Source organism: Anomaloglossus baeobatrachus, chromosome 8, assembly GCF_048569485.1.
Source record: "Anomaloglossus baeobatrachus isolate aAnoBae1 chromosome 8, aAnoBae1.hap1, whole genome shotgun sequence".
In the NCBI taxonomy this organism is placed as follows: domain Eukaryota; kingdom Metazoa; phylum Chordata; class Amphibia; order Anura; family Aromobatidae; genus Anomaloglossus; species Anomaloglossus baeobatrachus.
In genome coordinates, this window is record NC_134360.1 from 8469084 (window position 1) to 8488060 (window position 18977).

The 18977-nt window shown below is 47.4% G+C and overlaps 1 protein-coding gene across 3 annotated transcripts in view; it reads right to left on the bottom strand.

The window, feature by feature from the left end:
• Window positions 1–2229: 2229 nt before the first annotated feature.
• PHF2 (PHD finger protein 2) overlaps window positions 2230–18977 on the bottom strand; it is a 361868-nt gene continuing 345120 nt past the window's right edge. For 2 of the 3 annotated variants that reach the window (XM_075321279.1, XM_075321278.1), the window contains one exon: window positions 2230–8543. In XM_075321279.1, the coding sequence (XP_075177394.1) occupies window positions 8455–8543 (89 nt within the window). In that variant the 3' untranslated portion in view covers window positions 2230–8454. The remainder of the gene's footprint in view (window positions 8544–18977) is intronic. The other variant, XM_075321276.1, reaches the window with a different exon arrangement.

Genomic DNA, 18977 nt, shown 5'->3' on the forward strand with positions numbered 1-18977 from the left:
ATGCCCTGCAACTTTGTAATTCACTTTTTTTCTCTATCTCGTTCCGTTTTGGAGATAAAAATGCTAACTCCGTTGTTTTCCACCAGGTGGCGCTATAGGTGGTTTCATTGTGTAGCACATGGCTACTTTACTATACCTATAGCTGCCGCCGTTCTCTAGTTAATGGCGGTGGACAAGATACGGGTGGACACACTGTATATAGGTGCGGTGTATACAGGATATGGGTGGACACACTGTATATAGGTGCGGTGTATACAGGATATGGGTGGACACACTGTATATAGGTGTGGTGTATACAGGATATGGGTGGACACACTGTATATAGGTGCGGTGTATACAGGATATGGGTGGACACACTGTATATAGGTGCGGTGTATACAGGATATGGGTGGACACACTGTATATAGGTGCGGTGTATACAGGATACGGGTGGACACACTGTATATAGGTGCGGTGTATACAGGATATGGGTGGACACACTGTATATAGGTGCAGTGTATACAGGATATGGGTGGACACACTGTATATAGGTGCGGTGTATACAGGATATGGGTGGACACACTGTATATAGGTGCGGTGTATACAGGATATGGGTGGACACACTGTATATAGGTGCGGTGTATACAGGATATGGGTGGACACACTGTATATAGGTGCGGTGTATACAGGATATGGGTGGACACACTGTATATAGGTGCGGTGTATACAGGATATGGGTGGACACACTGTATATAGGTGCGGTGTATACAGGATACGGGTGGACACACTGTATATAGGTGCGGTGTATACAGGATATGGGTGGACACACTGTATATAGGTGCGGTGTATACAGGATATGGGTGGACACACTGTATATAGGTGCAGTGTATACAGGATATGGGTGGACACACTGTATATAGGTGCAGTGTATACAGGATATGGGTGGACACACTGTATATAGGTGCAGTGTATACAGGATATGGGTGGACACACTGTATATAGGTGCAGTGTATACAGGATATGGGTGGACACACTGTATATAGGTGCGGTGTATACAGGATATGGGTGGACACACTGTATATAGGTGCGGTGTATACAGGATATGGGTGGACACACTGTATATAGGTGCAGTGTATACAGGATATGGGTGGACACACTGTATATAGGTGCGGAGTATACAGGATATGGGTGGACACACTGTATATAGGTGCAGTGTATACAGGATATGGGTGGACACACTGTATATAGGTGCAGTGTATACAGGATATGGGTGGACACACTGTATATAGGTGCGGTGTATACAGGATATGGGTGGACACACTGTATATAGGTGCGGTGTATACAGGATATGGGTGGACGCACTGTATATAGGTGCGGTGTATACAGGATATGGGTGGACACACTGTATATAGGTGCAGTGTATACAGGATATGGGTGGACACACTGTATATAGGTGCGGAGTATACAGGATATGGGTGGACACACTGTATATAGGTGCGGTGTATACAGGATATGGGTGGACATACTGTATATAGGTGTGGTGTATACAGGATATGGGTGGACACACTGTATATAGGTGCAGTGTATACAGGATATGGGTGGACGCACTGTATATAGGTGCGGTGTATACAGGATATGGGTGGACACACTGTATATAGGTGCGGTGTATACAGGATATGGGTGGACGCACTGTATATAGGTGCGGTGTATACAGGATATGGGTGGACGCACTGTATATAGGTGCAGTGTATACAGGATATGGGTGGACGCACTGTATATAGGTGCGGTGTATACAGGATATGGGTGGACACACTGTATATAGGTGCAGTGTATACAGGATATGGGTGGACACACTGTATATAGGTGCGGTGTATACAGGATATGGGTGGACACACTGTATATAGGTGCGGTGTATACAGGATATGGGTGGACACACTGTATATAGGTGTGGTGTATACAGGATATGGGTGGACACACTGTATATAGGTGCGGTGTACACAGGATATGGGTGGACACACTGTATACAGTAATCTACAATGCTGTATATAAGAGCTCACTGGTGGTGGCTGCAGTTCATAAAGGAAAATCCTGGTGACGGGTTCCCTTTAAATAGTTTTGGTTTTTGCCAATACTTGAGCGCAGCCACAGCGAACACTAACAAGACAATCCCAGCTCTGCTGCATCTGCATGTGCTTTTGCATTTGGCAGTGAAAATAAAAACCACTCAGACACGTTTGTATACAAAACCTGAAATATTTTACTTCTCTTAAACTTTGATCTAAGTTTACTTAGATTTCAGTGACTTAATACAAGAGCATTTGATTTAATTTTTGTAAATAAAACACTGTAATAGCCACAATAAACTTCATTAAAAATGTACATGATGCAAAAATAAAAATAACCATAAAAAAAAACAGCATGAAGGGAGGTTGGGAGTATACGCTAGAATATAGATGCTGAGCAGGGACGATACACAACCTTAATGGAAGCTTTCTGCAGAACTCTGGGACCCTATTCGATGCACGCGCCTGGACCACTTTCCCTGTACGGGGGGACGGGCACTCGTAGCAAGTCGATTCTCCTTTAGTTAATAAGGCCGCCATTGTTTCCCGTAGCTGGATTATTATTTATTTTATTTTATTTTTTTTTTTAGACAGAACATCCAGATAATGTGTATATAAACGAAGGTCATACGAAATGTACAAGTATAAAAGATTACAAACATTAATAAATTATTACATCATCACAAAACACAGAACACTTCACAAGGTGCTAATAAAATAACTGCATCATCTTCTCATAATACAAGAATTCAGACAAGGAGCTGGTATATCACTTCAAGGCCAGGCTTCAAAATAGGAATTTTTTTTTTTTACATTTTTCGTCCTGTTTTTTTTCTTTTTTAATTTTACATATTTTTAACATTTAATTTCGTGTTTTGTGTTTTTTCTTTTTATAAGACTTTTTTTTTTATGGCTGCACAAATTAACTTCTGAGTTGCTTTTTTGTTAGGTTTTTTTTTTCCTTTCTTGCTCCCCAAACCAAAAAAAAAATAAAATATATATATATTTATAATATAAAATAAAATAGTTTATTATACTTGGTAAAATTCTGCATAAATGCAAATGAAATTGTCTATAGAAAAAAAATGGAAATCCTAAAGATATTGTATTTGAACTTGTAGAAAAAAAAAAAAAAGTATTTAAAAAGCTATTTACAAGCTACATTCTATGAAAAAAAAGATGCTGTAGCCAACACAAAAGTAAAGGAAAAACTAAAAGGGTGGATTGCCTGAGAAACAATGGTGTCTCCTTCTAAGTGGCGAAGTGCAGAGGCGCCGCTCCGACACGGCCGGCTGGACGCACCGGGATCCAGTTACATCGTCCGTACGCGGCACCTTCCTATGGTTTTACTGGAAAATCTGGGTTTGTGCAGCCGCAACGTTTAGTAAAAGCATAGGTATGTGTTATTGGTAGAGCACCAGATGAGTATCTGATGGGGCGAAACAATGGCCGCGGAAGTGACCGCTAGAAAAAAAAAGGCAGTTTTGTACAGAGCATCATAAAAAGAAAGAGAACGGCTCCCGCTAAGTGCTTGCCCTTCACGTCTTCCTGCAGTCATACGCCATGTCTGATATTTCAGCTATAATCTGTAAAATGTTTTATATCCATAAATGTAATACATTGTATTGCTCCAGTTAAAATAAAAAAAACCTGCTTTCCGTTTAGTGTATACAGTGGCTATGCAGAAGTATGCGACTCCCAGGTAACACACTGCAGCGTTTTCTATCGTGTTCTAATTCTTGCTTAAATATGTTTTACAAGAATTACAGAATGTTTGAGAAGCAGATGGAAGAGATGAAGACGAGTCTATGGACTCAGACTACACAGGGATGGCTTGTACCCGGGAGACGCATGTCTGCGCAGGAGCTGGAAACGCACAACGGGAGAATCCTTTTCATTAAGACTATATTCAAGTTGTGGAGCAATAAAGCCTTAGATAAGACCCCAGGTTAGGACTGATACTGTTACCCTGGTATAGAGACTATGGGGTGGAGCACGGCCCGGATTCTCTGCAGTGCCGCCCCCCTAGGTTTTGGAGTGTTGCTTTAAATGGGTGATTCTAAAGTTTGGAAGTTATCCTCTACCTCTCGCGTAGTCTTCAGACCTCTCATGAAGCAGCATTGCACATGATCGACCACAATCAGACAGGCCCAGATCTATGGAGCAGTAGGGGTCCCAGCGGTTGGACCCCCAAATATCAGGAAACTTGAGAAGAGCATAACTTCCAAACTTCAGAAGACCCCTGTAAACGTCCTCATCACTGAACAATGCACGGATTCACCCTGTTGTGTGTAACCAGCTGCGTGCTCTACTGATCCGCACTTTTGGGCAGTTTTTTGGGGACCATTTTGGGGGTATTCATTTAGGGCAACAACAAAAATGGGAAAATCTACAGGATGTTATTTATGAAGAACATAGGAGACGATCATGGCGACATTGTGCGAGTGCGCCGAGGGTGAAGAAAGCCAAGGACTGAGGAGAACTAAGATCCCCACTGTGGGCAGTTTTTGGAATATGGGGTGGGAGCAGTTTTTGGAATTGGGGTGTGGCTGTTTTTGGAATTGGGGGAGGCTCTTTTTGGAATTGGGGGTGACGGGGGGACTGTTTTTGACCAAACTTACATAAATATTTGCTATACCGATATCACTTAGTAACAAAGTGCTGTATGATATGACCAGGCTGGATCCAGCAGAATCGGTCGGATTTCGTTAGCAGAATGATATTGTCAGAATCACATACAACAAAGCAACGATGAATATTCAGGAAATGTCACATTGGGTCCCCGCTTGCCGTGCACAGGAGGAAGGAGCCGTTACAGGGACAAACATGCTTTTGTTTTTTTCTTCCTAAATCAACAGTAAATGTGATAATAAGAAACTTTTGTAATATATCTCATTATTGAAATCCATTTCTTTCTCCTCCTTCAATTTCTCAATTCTTCATTACGTCTTCAGTGAATGCAGACTTTCCCATTACTAATATAGGAGATGACAGTTGGTGCTTATAAAGTTCTATAGAGACCTGTATTTTCAGTCAGGAGAGATTACAGCAGGGTGTCTGCGTCGGCCGCTCTCAAGCACCGCTCTCCTATCTCAGTTATGGGAAAATCTATCCTGAGAGTGAGAAGGAAAGATCCGTCCTGGAGGAGAAAGAAGACGATTTCTCTGATAAGATTCATTACAAAGTTTCTCATTTTCATGTGTTCTATTGATTCATGAAATGAAGATTCTTTAATTCTGTCATGTGACCCTCCCAATAACTCGATGACAATGATATATTAAGATCAGGATATATAATTCACATCAGATACATTTCCAATAATCCAACCAAATCCGTCCATTGTCTCAGGTTTTTCTGCCTATTTCATAGTATTATAAGTGCAATCATTAACCCTGTCATTGTCCTGTTTGGAATCCCTTATAATGGCCGAGAACAAGACCGTCGGAAGCGGAGCATGACACCATGAAGAGGGAGCTCCTGCGTCATGCCCCACCCCCGGACCTGCACTGAGCGCAGCAGAATACCGGCGAGGGTGGAGCATGACACCATGAAGAGGGAGCTCCTGCGTCATGCCCCACCCCCGGACCTGCACTGAGCGCAGCAGAATACCGGCGAGGGTGGAGCACGACACCATGAAGAGGGAGCTCCTGCGTCATGCACCACCCCCGGACCTGCACTGAGCGCAGCAGAATACCGGCGAGGGTGGAGCATGACACCATGAAGAGGGAGTTCCTGCGTCATGCCCCACCCCCGGACCTGCACTGAGCGCAGCAGAATACCGGCGAGGGTGGAGCATGACACCATGAAGAGGGAGCTCCTGCATCATGCCCCACCCCCGTACCTGCACTGAGCGCAGCAGAATACCGGCGAGGGTGGAGCATGACACCATGAAGAGGGAGTTCCTGCGTCATGCCCCACCCCCGGACCTCCACTATTCCGGCGAGGGCGGAGCATGACACCATGAAGAGGGAGCTCCTGCGTCATGCCCCACCCCCGGACCTGCACTGAGCGCAGCAGAATACCGGCGAGGGTGGAGCATGACACCATGAAGAGGGAGTTCCTGCGTCATGCCCCGCCCCCCGGACCTGCACTGAGCGCAGAATACCGGCGAGGGTGGAGCATGACACCATGAAGAGGGAGTTCCTGCATCATGCCCCGCTCCCCGGACTTGCACTGAGCGCAGAATACCAGCGAGGGCGGAGCATGACACCATGAAGAGTGAGTTCCTGCGTCATGCCCCGCCCCCCGGACCTGCACTGAGTGCAGAATACCGGCGAGGGTGGAGCATGACACCATGAAGAGTGAGTTCCTGCGTCATGCCCCGCTCCCCAGGCCTGCACTGAGCGCAGCAGAATAGTGCTCTACTGATGGACCGCAGCCCCTTCCTCAGATTTTACCACTGCAGCTACGAAGAAGCTCAAAAATAATGAACGAAGAAAAATTATGGCTTCAAAATCAAATCAGGCAGCAAGTGAAACCAAAGGGAATATTTGTTGTTTTTTTTTTTTAACACGTCAGGGGTAAGGATGTTCTTTCCCGTCACTGGTGTTACAGCTTTCACTTAATATTCCTCACACAGAAGTACCCCAAAAATGGTAGTACTGCCCCAACATGGGCAGAAATCTCCACGCTAGGCTATGAAGAATCCTGTAAACTACAGATGAGGGACGTTGGGGGATCGGGTCACTCTGTCGGGTGTTGTTTATGCCATACGTTTCTACATTGGAAGGTATCAAATCTGTATCAATTCCTTAATAAGATTCACAATTAGATAAGGTGAGAACACATCTGTATACGGAAAAGACAAGTGACCTAACTGCCCCTCGCTGTGTTACCCACGATGGGTGGTTATAACTGTAATATCAGTTTAAATACATTTATTAAAAATATAGAAACCCTGTAAATTCCAACTTTAAAGGAACAACCCTTTTTGTAAGGAGCACCCATCACTTGCCATAAATACGGTATGTCATTATTTTTTAGCTGGTGGAGACGCCGCCGTTCTCCTGAATCCGGCGAGGTTTGTCTTTTGCTCCTGCGCCACTCCCATCCTGAGATATGGCCACTACTTCACACCATGTAAATCTAGTCTTATTAGCCAAGTGGGCATAGGTTTGTTTAGGAACACGCCCAGTTGGCTGAGAAAAGAACATTTATATACAGGGAAGAGGAGGCTGTATCTTGGGGACAGAGAGGCGCAGGAACAAAAGAAAAACATCGCCGGATTCAGGAGAACAGCGGCGCCTCCACCAGGTTACATATGTGAGTGTATATAGAGATTCATGGCAAGTGACAAAGACTAAGTCTGTAAAGTGTTTTGGAGATCTTGTCTCTTGACCTTAATTTAAGATATTATGTCCATAAATCTTCTTGGTTGCCGATGCCCAGCACCAGCCTTTGACCCATGAAAATGTTCTGATCTTGGAAAAGATAATCTAGTCAATAAGTTGGGGTTTTTTTGTACATTTTTTTTCCCCATAAATGCCAACCGAAACTCAGAAGATAAAGCTAAATGGAGTCTTATGACTAATAAATACTAAAGTGGTTTCCGCACCAAAACAAATAAGGTCCAAAAACAGCGCCACTATTGTCCATAGGCGGGGGTGGGAGGGGTTGATGCCCCAAAATATTGGACTTGATTGACATTTGGTCTTGAGCTGACATCTTGGTGACATAACTATGGACTGGGGTCCAGGAGGCGTCAAATTGGGGACTTATCAGTGTGTGTGTAAACACTCCATCTTTCTAGTTTCCCTTTGTTGCATTAATGTGGCAAAGTGGGAAAAAATGAAATCTCATGGCAGATGTTGGGTTAATGCTTTGACCCTTGGTGGGTCAAAGCATTAACCCTCCAAGGGATTAATGCTTGGACCCACCAAAACATCGGTGGACAGAAATAGTCGTTACCTAAGTTAAGACCTGGATGATAATGACCCAGCTCATCAGAACAAGGATGACACTGATGACACGACGCACGTGACGCGGGGATGACCGGCGTCTATGAGTGAAGGGTCCCTGACTGGGTGCAACCAGCGCCGTCTTGTGTGCTGTACGTCCCGACACCCAAGCAATGCACTGACCAGGGAGAAGCGGGTTCTTTCCTAAGACTGGAATGATCCTATTTTTTTTTTTTCATTTTCTTCTTTCCTGCAAACTAGTCACTCTCAGCAATTTGAGAAAGGACAATATTATTATCATTATTAAAAAATATTAGCAGTATTCTGTACATGTCAACTGCTGGAAGGTAAAAAGAATTACTAAAGTGGTGGCAGGAAGGTGGAGCGGGGTGGGGGTCCTCCGAGCACATTTTGCTGAGCGCCACTGCTGTCCTTCGAGAGTTCAAAGTTTAGTGTCAGCTCGCGAGTCCATGAGCCGCGAGGAGAAAGTCAAAAGTTTGTCTTGTGTACAAACACTAAAGAAGGAGCTTCCCGTTCCGGTGGATCTTCAGGATCTTCCCGAGCCTCTGTTTAGCTGTTGCCATGCCTTTTTTTGTACGTTTACCTGCAATGATAACACAAAAGCAAAATCAGAGTGAGGAAGCGATCTGCTCGAATTACGGGCGTCCTCCGCATCGGAGCCTCAATCCAGCAAATATAAGGAAATCTACAAAATGCCGACACATTGGTAAGATAAGGCCCCATACACACTGGACGATACCCGGCTGAACCTGCCGACCAGCTGCTCTATATGCGAGACTTCTGACTTTCCTCTCACAAATGATTTTGGGCATAAAGGATTGGGCCCAGTTGTTCCAAGCCCAATTATTTTGTTTTCAGAAAAGATGGCAGCCGCTTACTCCTCTCTCCCCATTAACAGCACAGGAATGCTTGGCCGAGCTGAGTGCCCCTGTGTATAGCGGAAGGGACGGCCGTCTGGTGACTGATGGCGATCTCGTGTATGCTCAGCCATAATGTGATCTCCAGTCATCTCTTCTGACTGCTCCATACACATGAACTCTCAGCTCAGATGAGCGTCCATGTTTTCAGCTGCTAGACTCCTCCGACAGCGGCTTATCTCCCCTGAAAACAAAAGCATCTTTACCGTTAAACAACCAATCCATATCCCTCGAGACCTCAATCATGGGAGAGTCGGGAGCCCACCATACACATCAGCCGGTCTCCGCAGAAAGGGATGAGTTTGGGTAACTTTAGGCTAATGGGCACGGGGTGTTAGTGTGCACGGTGACTTATAGATTAGGAGCTGATGCCAGACCGAGTGTCCGAAGATAAAGCCCCGGGATCAATAATTTGTTCTCAGCCTCCATTTCCACATTATTTTATGTTTTCATTCCATGTGACCTGTTTTGATGCTAGACGTGGCGTGATCTTGAGGGGCTCTCAGGGGTACATTAAGGAGGCGAAACTGAGCACAAGACGTGCTTCACTTTCTAATAAACTTCTAGAATTGCTCCCGCAGATTGGATGGCGAGGGCCGCGGAGAACCGAATGATTACTTCTGAGATACATCTGGAGGGATCGGTGTACCAATCCCAACCACTCGGAGATGTGACGAGGATCATATCAGTAACCTAGGCCATGACTTGTGCACGAGGACACCATTCACACAGCACAGCCCGGCTTCTTACTACGACACTCTGGGCTCAGGGTGCCCCGGAAGCAATCTGTAAGGAGCTGGGAGCATGCAGACGAGCAGGAGACTTTTATGGCCCCGTTGCCGTAACATAACTGTGTGCATGAAGCTAATTGGGAACCTGCCATCAGGATCTAAACTTCTGCCGCACTGTCACCATCTATAAAGCTTTCCCACAGCCCGGGACACCTGAGAGAAGGGACGCTATACTTGTCCTATGGCATTAGCAAATCCGCACCGAGCGGTCCGATGGGCGGTCCGGACCATCCTCGGTGCCTCCTCTGTGCTATGAACTTGCACCAGGTTTCCGCTGAAAATCGATAATATGAGGCAGCTCGGATGACATGAGGGACGGTATCCATAATAAAGGGGCTGTTCATCAGACTATAGCTGCTGATCTACAAATGGTGCCGGACAACTACACACTGACGTCTCTCGGGATCACCGGGATGAAAGAAGGACACGGGCAGGAAGTTCTCTGGAGGGCGTCCAGAACCGGGAAAACTGAGGACAGGTTCCCTTTCAAGGAGTAATGTGTATTCACAACTACATATTGGGCCATTTATCCGGGAAAGCCCCCCCAAAAGTATTTAATATAGCCAGCTGTCAATAAATACCGTTGTTAGCGATCATTCATCACATAATTCTACATTTCTGTAACACGTCTGTACTAACAGTTAACATAGTCTGGTAATATATGGAGAAAGCCATGATCAGGTGAAGAAGCCAGGAAGGTTCATCCTGATGGTGGAAGCCGTGGAAAGTGCAGAAGCCGGAGGCACGCGAGGATGCAGTTAAATAAATTATAGATATAGATATATCTAAATATATAATTGCCTTATTCTGTCTGTCTGTCTCCAAAATTCTGTCCTTACCGCGACAAGCGTCTCATTGGCCGCTCGCCTCGCCTCCACCCCCTGCACGGATTGGCCGCTCGCCTCGCCTCCGCCCCCGCACGGATTGGCCGCTCGCCCAGGCTCCGCCCCCCACACGGATTGGCCTCTCGCCCCGGCCCCCTGCACGCATTGGCAACTCGGCCACGCCCCGCCCCCCTCACGCATTGCACGCTCGCTCTGGCCCCCGCCCCCCGCACGCATTCCCCGAACCGACACGGAGCCCCGACTCCCAGGTGAGTGCTGTGCCCCCGGGAGCCCACATCAGCGTACGCCGGCAACCCAGCCGACACATACCCTCGCATTGCTGGGGTTGCCGGCGTATGCTGGTGTGGGCTCCTGTGCGAGCGGGGGGTGGGGTACGCTGGTAACCATGGTACACATCGAGTAATATTGTGTAGCATGGTTACCAGCGTACACCGGCTCCCAGGTGAGCGCATCAAGGTCCTGCAGCGGTGGAACACACACACACGCACACATCAGATGACACTCTCACACTCACTCTCACACACACATCAGATCGCATCCACACACTCACACACACACACACGCACACTCACAACAGACACACACACACACACATCAGATGACACTCTCACACACACCTCACACACACATCAGATCGCATCCACACACTCACAACATCACGTGATATCGCTTGCTTCTCGGCGGCGATACTGTGCGTGCAGTGACCTTCCAGGACCTGCCGGAGGATCACATGGCCGGAAGCATGTGGTATCTCCGGATGTTGTGAGTGTGAGCGCGTATGTGCGATATCGGCAATGTGTGTGTGCCTGTATGCGATCGGGTGTGTGCGTGTATACTGTCTGATGTGTGACTGTGGAGCACGATGGGGAGTGCGCAGCATGGGGGATGGAGCACTATGGGGGGTGCGCAGTATGGGGGATGGAGCACGATGGGGGGTGCGCAGCATGGGGGATGGAGCACGATGAGGGGTGCGCAGCATGGGGGATGGAGCACGATGGGGAGTGCGCAGCATGGGGGATGGAGCACATTTGGGAGTGCGCAGCATGGGGGATGGAGCACGATGGGAGTGCGCAGCATGGGGGATGGAGCACGATGGGGAGTGCGCAGCATGGGGGATGGAGCACGATGGGGAGTGCGCAGCATGGGGGATGGAGCACAATGGGGAGTGCGCAGCATGGGGGATGGAGCACAATGGGGGGTGCGCAGCATGGGGGATGGAGCACGATAGGGGGTGCACACCTCCCCCCAAAACACACACACCGCCACACACGCACTGCACAACACACCACACACACTGGGAACCACAAACACCGCCCTACACAGACACACACACACACACACAGACAACGCCGCACACACACAACACCCAACACACAAACACCGCGGCACACACAAATATACGCACATACCGCACAACACACACATTGCACAAAACATACCTCCCCCCAAAACACACCACACACACACACAAACCGCGCAACACACAGCGCTCCACAAACAACGCAACACACGCAACACACATACAACACCGCTCTCACCCCCCGCCACACCCAGACAACACCCAGAACATGTACAGCCCCTACACAAAAACTTGGTAACTACACACAACATCTATATATATATATAACAAAAATCATACATTAACTACACAATACGTAAATTCTAGAATACCCGATGCGTAGAATCGGGCCACCTTCTACTATATATATATATATATATATATAATATATAATATATATTTTTAAGTAACCAATTAGATAATGTAACTAGTTAGAAATGTACTATGTTGTAACAAGAAATAAGCCCGAGATTCTGTCATCCCCTTCACCCGGGGATTGGAGATGCCATTTGGGAAAAGATTTAGAGGAAAACCCACGAGAAAACATTAGGGCCTGTGCACACTGCGGTTTTGTTTTGCCACAGAGTTTTTCTATCATCAGGAAAGTGATCTTTCTTCTGAAGCAGCTTCGCTGGCAATTTTGCCACAATCTTCTGCTCGACATTTCTAGACCCGCGGTTTCCTAGCAGAAGCCACTTGAAGACTAAGGCTATGTTCACACAGGGCGTTTTTGCGGTATTTTTTTCTGCAGCAAAACCTTATTTTGTGGCAGAGAATCTCCTGGTGGTTTTCTGTGTTTTTGGCCAGGCACTTGGTACAGTTTTTATGGCGTTTTTTGCAGCAGGTTTTTTTTTGCAGTTACTCTGGTAGTAATGGACAAACAGAGTCCAAACCTGCGGGGGTTCAAAAGTACCAGAGTGCTGGGCCAGAATTATTCTGGATCTGGCACTCAGGTACTAAAAAATAAAAAGGAAAAGTCTCTGGCGCAGCTGTACCTGCTCCCGTGGCCTCTTCTCCGGGGCCACTCATTAGCGTCATGCATCTTCACTGCTTTCCCCCCCACCGGCATCTGTGATTGGTTGCAGTCAGACGCGCCCCCACGTTGAGTGACAGTGTGTCTGACGGTTTCCAATCACAGACGCTATGCGTGGTATTAAAATAAATAAAAATTGGCATAGGGTCCCCTATATTATGAGACCCAACACAGATAAAGCCCACGGCTACAGGCTGCAGACCCCAGCTGTGCACTTATCTTTCTTGGCTAAGTATCAAAATAAGAGGAACCAAGTAATAAGTAAAAAAACAGCATGCAGTCCCCCAAATTTTGATACCCAGCCAAGATGGTCCGACAGCTGGGGGTTTGTATTCTCAGGCTGGGGAGACCCATGCTTATTGGGCCCCTCACAGCCTAAAAATAGCAGCCTGCAGCCATCTATTAGGTGGAACAATCCCAGCACCTTACCCAGTTCTTCCCAATTGCCCTGGTGTGGTAGCAATCAGGGTAATAAGGGGTTAATTGCAGCTTACAGCTGCCAGTAAGCCCTAGAATAGTAATGGGAGGAGTCTATCAGACCCCCTCCCCCCATTACTAATCTGTAAGTGAAAGCAAGTAAACACAAACACCAGAAATAAAATCCAAAAAAACCTCTTTCACCACTTTATTAACTCCATAAACACCCCTGCAGTTTCGACGTAATCCACATGAGATCCAAAGACTATTCCAGCTCTGCTACATCTGAATCGCACAGCGAAAACCATAGAACATGACAGCCCACTGTGAGCTTCAGGCAGAGACTGAGTGAGCCAATCAATGAGCGGTGACGTCACTTGGGTTAGTTGTGGGCACAGCTGGAGGTTCCCACGGCCCTTCACCTGTGAGTGCACGTGACACAGGTGACCACCTCAGGTGGGGTCACTGAGTTTAATGAGGTACCCTGCGGTCACAGGTGAAGGGCCGTGGGAACCTCCAGCTGTGCCCTCAACTAAAGTAAGTGACGTCACCACTCATAGCTGTGACTCAGTCTCTGTCTGAAGCTCACAGTGATCGGTTATGTTCCATGATCGCAAGCTGGAATCAGCGTGGGACCTCGTGTTGAGTACGTCGGACCTCCAGGGCTGTTTTAGGGGTTAATAAATTGATGAAAGTGGGTGATTTTTGTATTTTTTATTTCAAATAAAGCATTTTTTTTTTGTATTTTTTTACTATCACTTGCAGATTAGTAATTGGGGGGTCTCCGACACCTCCCATTACTAATCTATCTGATTAGCTGTCAGCTGCGATTAATCCCTTTTTACCTCGATTGTCACTGCATTTGGGCAATCGGGAAGAGGAGGGTAAAGTGCTGGAATTGTCGCATCCAATGGATGCGACAATCCTGGGCAGCTGCAGGCTGTCCTTTTTAAGCTGGGGGGCCCAATTCCCGTGGCTCTCCCAACCTGAGAATTCCAGTCCCCAACTGTTGAGCTTCATCTTGTCTGGATATCAAAATTAGTGAGGACTGCACACTGCTTATTAATTAAAACTAAAAAAAAAATACTGCATGCGGTTCCTCTTATTTTGATACACAGCCAAGATAAGCACATGGCTAAGGGCTACAGCCTGTAGCTGTGGACTTTATCTATGATGGGTATCATAAAACTGAACTAATCATCTTTCCTCCGTCTCACCTACACTCTCCACCTGATCTATCTATTACAATAAATAACACCACGCTCTCGCCAGTACCCAAAGTTCGCTGCCTCGGAGTGACCTTTGACTCTGCCTTATCCTTCATACCACACATCCAGTCCCTCACCACCTCCTGCCGTCTTCAACTCAAAAATATTTCCAGAATCCGCCCTTTCCTCAATTTGCAATCTACTAAAATGCTAGTGCATGCTCTTATAATCTCCCGCCTCGACTACTGTAACATCCTCCTCTGTGGCCTCCCTGCCAACACGCTCGCCCCTCTCCAGTCCATCCTTAACTCTGCTGCCCGACTTATCCACCTCTCTCCTCAATACCACCCCGCTTCTCCCCTCTGCATGTCCCTCCACTGGCTTCCAATCTTCCACCGTATCCAATTCAAACTTCTAACACTGACCTACAAAGCTGTGCATAATCTTTCCCCTCCGTACATCTCCGAACTACTCTCCCACTACACTCCAACACGTCACCTCCGGTCCTCCCAAGATCTCCTCCTCTCCTCCTCTCTCATTCGCTCCTCACGCAACCGACTCCAAGACTTCTCCCGAGCATCCCCAGTCTCCTGGAACTCGCTGCCTCAACACGTCAGACTATCCCCTACCCTTGCAAACTTCAAACGGAACCTGAAAACTCATCTGTTCAGAAATGCCTACAATCTACAATGAACTCGCTGCCGCCCGACCACCGTGCGGAGCTGCCGCCCGACCACCGTGCGGAGCTGCCGCCCGACCACCGTGCGGAGCCGCCGCCTGACCTACACCCCACCTATTGTCTCCTCCCCATAATCCTATAGAATGTAAGCCCGCAAGGGTAGGGCCCTCTTCCCTCTGTACTAGTCTGTCTACTGTAACTTGTATACGTATTTTGTATGTAACCCCCTTCTCATGTACAGCACCGGGAATCAATGGTGCTCTAGAAATAAATAATAATAATAATAATAATAATAATCATAATATGGAAGAACCCTATGTCAATTTTTTTTTATTTTTATACCACGAATAGACACGCATAGCATCTGTGATTGGCAGCCGTCAGACACACTGTTACTCAGGGTGCGAGCGTGTCTTACTGCAACCAATCACAGACATTGGTGGGCGGGGAAAGCAGTGCATATGTATGAGGCTAGTGAGCAGACGCAGAAGTAGAAGGAGGTGCCAGGAGTACAGCAGCGCTGGAGCTTCGGTGAGTATAGCGCGCCTGCTCCAATCCCCCTATCCTTTCCACCACCATTTTTAAGTACCAGATTCTGGTCCCCAGATACCCTGGATCAATTCTGGGCAGACACTGGGTTTTCTAGTAATCCAGTTAGGCTCACTGATCTCGGGTATCTGTGAGTACATCCATCACTAGGGTAAAAACCAGGAAAGAATTGAAATCTTCATTCTTTTAATAACGCAGCAAAAATCAAGGTGGTTGACAAAACAGTCAGGAAAAAATGCGAGTGTTTTGTTTGTGTGCACGAGATTTCTGTAATGTCATAGACTTAGCTGGGACTGTGAAGACAGCATTTTATCAATATAGATTTCCATAAAACTAAGGTCAAAAACACAGCAAAAACTCCGAGTGAACATAGCCTTGTACTTTCCATCATCCTACTTATCATAAATGGGTAAAAAATAAGCAACTTTGCAATTTACTTAAAAAAACTTCTCTGTTCTCAGAAAGGAGGGATTTGTTAATCCTATAATTTACAGTTTGTTGCTATCAGCAGTGGGTGATCCTAGGCAATGCGCAAAAGCTTGTGAGTGCTGCTCTGAAGCCGGCTGGATCACTGGATGCAGCCAGCTTTGGTGCCCCTGCACTTCTCTCATGCTGCAGAGGTAAAGCTGCCTCTACTTGCAATATCAGAGTGCAAAGAACTGCGGTACAACCACAGCAATCATCAGAAGCACATTACTCCACAGCAATCATCAGAAGCACATTACTCCACAGCAATCATCAGGAGCGCACTGCTCCACAGCAATCATCAGGAGCGCAGCGCTCCACAGCAATCATCAGGAGCGCAGCGCTCCACAGCAATCATCAGGAGCGCAGCGCTCCACAGCAATCATCAGGAGCGCAGCGCTGCACAGCAATCATCAGGAGCATAGCGCTCCACAGCAATCATCAGGAGCGCAGCGCTCCACAGCAATCATCAGGAGCGCAGCGCTCCACAGCAATCATCAGGAGCGCAGCGCTCCACAGCAATCATCAGGAGCGCAGCGCTCCACAGCCAGCAGGAATTGGTGAGGAGGGAGAGCGAGGCTGAGAACAATCTTTTAAGGACAATCTCTAATGCAGCTGATTTCTACTTTTCCCTCTAGAAATTGTACAATTTTACTGAAAAAAATCCACAGCGGTAGACTTAGTTCTGGAGATGCACCAATGTTGCTGCATATTTCACCCTGTTGCGTTGCATAATCTGACGTGTCCTGTACTGCGAGTACAAGTATGGATGAGCTTTTGGGGAATGTGATCCACAATGCTGTGCTGTCATATGTCTTCCTCTGTGCCTGGATGAGTGGATGGCGGTGAGGCGACCACACAAAGACCAACTCGTCTACTGCATGGAAGCCGGGGGAATGATGGAAAGGTACCGCCCAATCTCACAACTGTGACCGCAGAATGAAAGAACTATATCATCAGAATAATCTCATTGTATGTGACACGTCTTGATCCAGTTCTGGAAACTGTGCGTGTCACCGGAGCACCCATCAAATGTTCAAGAAAAAACAACCGGGCACCAGCCGCAGAGCAGCACCCAGAGCTTGTGGCCGGCCGTCCACCATTCCTCCATGTTTACACGCAGGAGCGGGCCTGGTGGAGTTCAGTGTGTATATACGGTGTATACATGGAGTGACGCGCCGGGGTTTATTTACTCTGTCCGCCCCGCAGCCGGTGTGTAATTCGCTCGTGCCTTGGCTGCGATCTCTTCTAGTAACTGAAGTGTAACTAACGATTAGCTGCTTATTTAGTCGGGCAGGGATCCATGGAGGAATGTTAAAAGCCTCCGATGAATCAAAGGCCGGGTTACTACATTACTGCGTTATGTCAATTGGAATCGCTGTCGTTTTCTTCCTCCCTGTCTGACTTCATTACAAGTGTCAATGCTTTAAGATCTTCCAATCAAAGGACTCAATGTTGACATTTCAGAAGACAGGACTTCTGGGAACCGGCTGCAATCAGCGGCCGATGCATGGTGGATCAGCGTCCAGGTCAAGGACGTTCTCTGGGGTTCCTGGAAGCGGCGGCAGCGCTCCGGACCTCAGCTCTCTTATGATTTGTGGGAGGATTCCTGCTCAGCCACATTCACCTACGACAAATCAGACACTAAATGGACACGATGCGACGGGTTTAGGAAAGGGGAGAAATATGAGGGAGATACAGCGGCTTCATTACCGGGGAAATCTACAAGGACCCAACAGAATTTCCCAACAAAAATGGCTCCAATTAATTAACCCTCTTCTGCCAGTCGTAATGAAAGGTGAAAGGAGAAAAATGTGCACAAAAAAAGTCACAAAAAGGTGCGAGAAGCTGCCCTCTGCTGTTTGTGTAACTCCCATAGAAATGAATGAGAGCTGTGCACACCGCGGAGCCGCTGCAGGAACACGATTCCTTATTTACACACTGACATTTCTTTATGGACAAATTAACCTGTTTGGCCCAAAAGTGCCAGTTTTATTGCAGACAAAGGCCCAAAATAAAACTATCACAAGGCCTTGGTACCAGGGGACCTCCAATTATCTAAACACATATTATCAGGGGCGTAACTACCGCGGTTGCTAAGGTCGCCATTGCAATCGGGCCCGGCAGGTTAGGGGCCCGCGGCAGGTTAGGGGCCCGCGGTCGCCCGACAGATCAGATCTTTCTGTGAAGGAGGAGCTGCGCTGATCTGTCACTGACCACGCGGCCGCTATATGACCCGGTGCCGCTGCTGACACCGCCCCCCCTGGAGGAGAGAGGTTAGGACTTGTTGTTTCTTTTATATAAATTAGTGCGTACACAGTGGCCAGAGGCCTGGGGGCTGCATTATTATACATGAAGGCCTGGAGAGGCTGGCTGCATTATTATACATGGAGGCCTGGGGAGGCTGGCTGCATTATTATACATGAAGGCCTGGAGAGGCTGGCTGCATTATTATACATGGAGGCCTGGGGAGGCTGGCTGCATTATTATACATGAAGGCCTGGGGAGGCTGGCTGCATTATTATACATGAAGGCCTGGGGAGGCTGGCTGCATTATTATACATGAAGGCCTGGGGAGGCTGGCTGCATTATTATACATGAAGGCCTGGAGAGGCTGGCTGCATTATTATACATGGAGGCCTGGGGAGGCTGGCTGCATTATTATACATGAAGGCCTGGGGAGGCTGGCTGCATTATTATACATGGAGGCCTGGGGAGGCTGGCTGCATTATTATACATGGAGGCCTGGCGAGGCTGGCTGCATTATTATACAT